We start from the raw sequence: 5653 nt of genomic DNA, 5'->3' as shown, positions 1-5653 counted from the left end.
CACTTCTGGCTCTTATCCTTTTCTATTAAATTATTAAAGAAAGATCACATTTCTTTTGTTTTGTTTAAAATAATAGTAGATAGTTGTTATTTGGAGACATATTTTTGTTTATATGTATTAAAAATCATATAATTTTGTTTTTCATACATGGCATTTATGTTAATATCTTAAGGATATTATAAGATCATTTCTGTATTCGTTGTACTAAGTACGATCTTAGTGGTTCGCATTAATGTTTTTATCTCATGTTATAACAAAACATTGGACACGTTTACCATTTTTAATACAAATATTCGCTCTTAATGTCATGTAGCCGCTTCGCGATATCGATCTGTAATTCGTTAATATAATTATAAAAGCATGATATCGTTCATATACATGGTATCATTCTTTATTAATGAACTTTTTTTTGGCAGGAGATCATGATAATTTAATTAGCTAATCTCAAATTAGTAAGCTGAAAAGAAAAGAAAAAGTAATGATATATTTGGTTGAAACGCCTCATCACAGTGCACGATCTTAATTATATCCAGATACAAGTTATACACGTGACATTTAATTAGAATCTTAATAATTAAATTAAATAATAAAAATCATTTAAGTCACAGCTGTCGCATATGGCGAAATCACTTAAATATATACGGCTCAGCCTTCAGGAACCACGTACGTACTCATATATTCGGCGTTCATGAAGACCCAATTATTATCATCATGTCATGTAAGATAAATCTAACCCTAAAGTGAGAGCTAATGAAAGAGAGAAAATGTTTACGGACTTAGACATATAGATCAATATTTGTTAATGATCATTGAGGATAGAGGGTTTTTCACCGTGCGTTGTTGATCGACGTTTTTCAAAGCTATTGAAAACGACGATTTAGAAATCAAGACTTCTGCCAGTTTGAATTTCAATAGTAAACAAAATAGCCATTGTTTATTCATCATAATGTTTTTGCATTCTATTTTACTAATCTTAAAAAAATTATTAATTAATACACAATTAGGATATGCTAATTATTGTTAGTCAAAACAACTATGTTTGTATCATTGTTCACTGAGTAAAAAGCAAACAAAGAATCATGATCTTGGGAGAACAAGTTAGAAATCTCACATTATTGACTTATTGAAAGTGAGTGGGAGGTAACAATAGTTTACATGTGTTGATTACTCATTTTAGTGTATATCTATTTTCAGATACAACTCATGATATTTCATAACAACCAAAAACATATCCACACGTTCGTGATCATCTTATTGCTTAAGCTACAAAGTACGAGATAAAACATCATTTTCAAATTTTGGCGGGCAATAAAATTTGAGTTATATCGTGACTAATAATAAAGATCGCTTCAAACAACATGATTACATGCGAGTTGAAGCTTACGAAGTACTGGTCATTTAGAAGGGCTATAGAAAATAATTCTGAATGCATATCAGTTTTGACTTCTTGATGATTTTAACTCGCACTTGGGACGTATTTAGTTTTTTTTTTCACTGTTAATTTATGAGGTCATAAGCTACTTGTCTCATTGAGAGTTTAAATTATGATAAAAGTTTGATGATCAACTTAAATTCACCTGTGAATTTAAATTTATCAATTTTCTCCAAATAGTTTTATAAAAAAAAATTCTTTTAAAAAAAAAAGCTTTATAAAAATCTTCTTTTTGTTATTTTCTATCTCTATTAGGTGTTAGGTTTATTTCATTTTTTTCGTTTCCTATTTTTATTAGGATAAGATTAGGTTCATTTCCTCTCCGTTATTTCCTAATTCTATTTGGATTCATTTATATGCTTTCTAGACCACTAAACATATTCCCCTTACTTGTTCAATTGGTTTTTCGTTCATAAATATAACCAAGAGAGTCCCAGTTAAGAATTACTTAATTTAAGGTGCTTCATATACATCTTTTAAGGTCAACGTACATTTAGTGTAATAAATTCAAGTATAATTTCCACCCCTCCGCTGCATCATATAGTTTCTCGTACAGACTACGGTCATTATAATCTAGTTCCAAAAAAAAAAAAAAAAAAAAAAAAAAAATTCCTCTAAAAAAATGTAGAAAAAAAAAATATAAAAGCCATTCACATGTCTATTTTCATATTAGTCAACTCGTATTTAGTTACGCTTTGACACATACCACACGAGTTTGATATAAAGGGTATGGTAAAAATCAACCCTACTATTGTTTTTACAATTAATTGAGTAATTACGTCATCAAAATATAAAAAAAATGTAAAATAATAATTTTCTTTTGTAAATTTTAAATAAATTATGATTATAGAGATGTGATATTGTTTGAATTATTTTAGCATTAAATTTATACACTTGAAATCGGATGATTATTTTTAATTATTAACGAATATTAACAACTATTAATATTTTTTATTTTGTTAATAAAACTCATTACAATTTATTAAAAATTTATTAAAAATTGGTTATATAACAAATTTTAATTTTTATATGAGTATATATATAGACAGCAGGAGAAAAAAGAAAATCATTCCCCAACTTCTGAATCAGCGCTACGATTTTATGTATCTATATAATAAAGGTGGTGATCACATCATGCGATGTATCGGTATACACACACATTTAATTTCTTAAATTTTTTTTTTGAAGACCATCCTATATATAAATAAACCTCAACTCATTATTAACACCCAAAATAGCCAAAGCCAACAAAAAAAAAAAAAACACTGCTCTTCTCTATCTCTATTCTCTAAAAAAAAAAATGGAAATCTCAGAGGAAAACAAGAAGGCTTTGATGACTCTATTAGCCGCAGGGGTGGCTCTTGTTCTCGCCGTCATGGCGGCACGGCGGCGGAAAAGACGTCCGTTCCCTCCGGGTCCACGTGGACTTCCGGTTATAGGCAACATGGGAATGATGGACCAACTAACCCACCGAGGGCTCGCGAAACTCGGCGAGCAATACGGCGGGTTAGTCCACCTCAAGCTCGGAAGCCTCCACATGGTCTCGGTCTCTTCGCCGGAGGCCGCGAAAGAGGTCCTCCAAGTCCACGACGGCGTGTTCTCGAACCGCCCGGCGACGATCGCCATCAAGTACTTGACCTACGACCGAGCCGACATGGCTTTCGCTCACTACGGCCCGTTCTGGCGCCAGATGCGAAAGCTGTGCGTGGTCCGGCTCTTCAGCCGGCGCCGAGCCGAGTCCTGGGAGTCCGTCCGGGACGAGGTCAGCCGAGCCGTGAGAGTCGCCGCCGAAGCCGCCGAGTCGAACTCGGCCTTGGACGTTGGGAAGCTCGTGTTCAAGCTGACGATGGACATCACTTACCGGGCGGCTTTCGGGACCGGAAGCGCCAGGGAAGGCCAGGACGAGTTTATTCGGATCCTTCAGGAGTTTTCGAAGCTTTTCGGGGCTTTCAACGTCGCGGATTTCATCCCGTGGCTCACGTGGGTTGATCCGAGCGGGCTCAACGCGCGGCTCGCGAAGGCTCGGTCGGATCTTGATCATTTTATTGATCGGATTATCGATGATCATATGGCCAAGCCCAGGGTCGGTGGTGGTGAGGGCTCTGATCCGGACATGGTTGATGATCTTCTCGCGTTTTATGGCGACGGAGATGCGGTGGTGAATGAGTCGTCTGACGATCTCTCGTCGGCTATCAGGCTTACCAGAGATAATATCAAAGCGATTATCATGGTACGTCCTTTTCCTTATTTTTCTTTCGGCTTCTTTATTATGATTGGTTATTATTAATGCTTAGTATATACTTGCTTAAAATATTCAGGGATTTAAGTGACAACTGTAGAGGTTTGAATAATGAACCTGTATTTCAGACTGGTTTTATACTGCGTATTGAGTCCATGATGACAGCATATTTCATTTTGTTGATGTTGTTGTTATTAATTACTTTTGTTGATTTTTTTTTTCCCTTTTTTTGGTGTGTGTGTGTGAATGAGGAGATAAGAATATCGTGGGTGTATGTAGTGCTATTGAAATTATATAATTGGAATGGCATTTTGTGGTGGTCACACTCACATCCCAGTATCCATAGTAATTTCTGTTATACGTTAGTTTTTTTTTTCCCCTCTAATTACTTTTATTTCCTGAGATATTTTGTTTTTATTGATAGTTAAAGTGGTGATTATATTTTTGGATTACTTGCAATAATATAATACACGTGACATATCAATAAGTTTCAAGATTCCTCATACTCGCACCTTGATTTGATACTAATAATTCATTTTTTTAAAATATATTTGTTTTCGTATTATGTAGGACGTTATGTTCGGAGGCACCGAAACGGTGGCATCGGCGATAGAGTGGGCTATGTCGGAGCTGATGAGAAGCCCAGAAGAGCTGAAGAAAGTCCAACAAGAGCTCGCTGACGTGGCTGGGTTTGACCGGATGGTCGAGGACGCTGACCTGGACAAGCTCACGCGCCTGAAGTGCGCGCTGAAGGAGACTCTCCGTCTCCACCCTCCGATCCCGCTCCTCCTCCACGAGACCGCGGAGGACGCCGAGATCCTGGGCTTCCACGTCCCCAAGCGCTCGCGCGTGGTGATCAACGCGTGGGCCATAGGGCGGGACAAGAACTCGTGGGCCGAGCCCAACGAGTTCAGGCCCAGCAGGTTCATGAAAGACGGCGTGCCAGATTTCAAGGGCTCCAACTTCGAGTTCATACCGTTCGGGTCGGGTCGGAGATCCTGCCCCGGAATGCAACTCGGACTCTACGCGCTTGAGCTGGCCGTGAGCAACCTTCTCCACTGCTTCACGTGGGAGCTTCCAGACGGAATGAAGCCCAGCGAGCTCGACATGAACGACGTCTTTGGCCTCACCGCTCCGAGAGCGACTCGGCTCGTGGCCCGGCCCACCAAGCGCGTGCTCTGCCCCATCTGAGCGCCGCGAGTGGGGGAAGAGGAAAACTTCTCTCTTGCGTTCATTTGTATGATGAAGAAACATCTTTGATTTGTCTTTTTATGAATGTGTATATTTTTGTTTTTTTTTTTTTTTTTTTTTGGGTGAAAAAAAAACACCTGAATAAGTTGAAACAATGTGATCGTTTTGTGTTATTTTGTTGTCATCAATTGAACAAAATTAATATGAAAACCCTTTTCGTTTTCAATTTTGTACACGTTTTCTAGATATTATATCTCTCTCCCTCTCTCTAGTCTTATGTTATTGGATGTCGTTTTCTTGGCCGATAACTCTACACATTTGTCTTTTGTTTTTCATTTCCGCACCAATAATTTGAGCTGACTGCTATGTATGTAGTTATGTACAAGCTTGTAAGTTTGTGGACCGAGTGTGTCGGAGAGCTTTTCATTTTGAAGTCATGTTCGTGTGCGGTCATAAATGATGACATGCTTACTATATAATAATTTAAAATTGGAAGATGAAGTATAAGTGGAAGCGGTGAACATACAGAGGTAAAAAAATCGGTGACCGTTTCTTTGACACATGATAAACTTTAAGCTGGCGTATATAGATACTATGATTTTACCACTTGTGGTGAACATGCACGGTTTATAAAAGTTGGTTTGCATCTCCGTCTCTTTGACACATAATATCAAACCTGGCGTATATAGATACCATGGTTTTACCACCTGGCAGAATCTATCTGTTGATGAACATTACCATGATTTTGTCACATCAAATTCTTTTACCCAACGATTTATTTTATCACTTTT

General features: G+C 37.4%; 1 protein-coding gene across 1 annotated transcript; it reads left to right on the top strand.

Annotated features, from left to right (window-relative positions):
* The first annotated feature begins 2574 nt into the window (after positions 1-2574).
* On the top strand, positions 2575-5088 carry FAH1 (ferulic acid 5-hydroxylase 1). The gene is made up of 2 exons (XM_089612023.1): positions 2575-3662; positions 4242-5088. Exons 1-2 carry the CDS (start codon positions 2733-2735, stop codon positions 4860-4862), a joined length of 1551 nt encoding a protein of 516 aa, XP_089468149.1. The 5' UTR covers positions 2575-2732; the 3' UTR covers positions 4863-5088.
* Positions 5089-5653: the final 565 nt, after the last annotated feature.

The sequence above is a fragment of the Urtica dioica genome, chromosome 4, assembly GCF_054948205.1.
Source record: "Urtica dioica subsp. dioica isolate 48M chromosome 4, U.dioica_male_clone48M_v1_H2, whole genome shotgun sequence".
In the NCBI taxonomy this organism is placed as follows: Eukaryota; Viridiplantae; Streptophyta; class Magnoliopsida; order Rosales; family Urticaceae; genus Urtica; species Urtica dioica.
The sequence above is the reverse complement of the archived record's forward strand: the minus strand, read 5'-3'. Positions and strand labels throughout refer to the sequence as shown.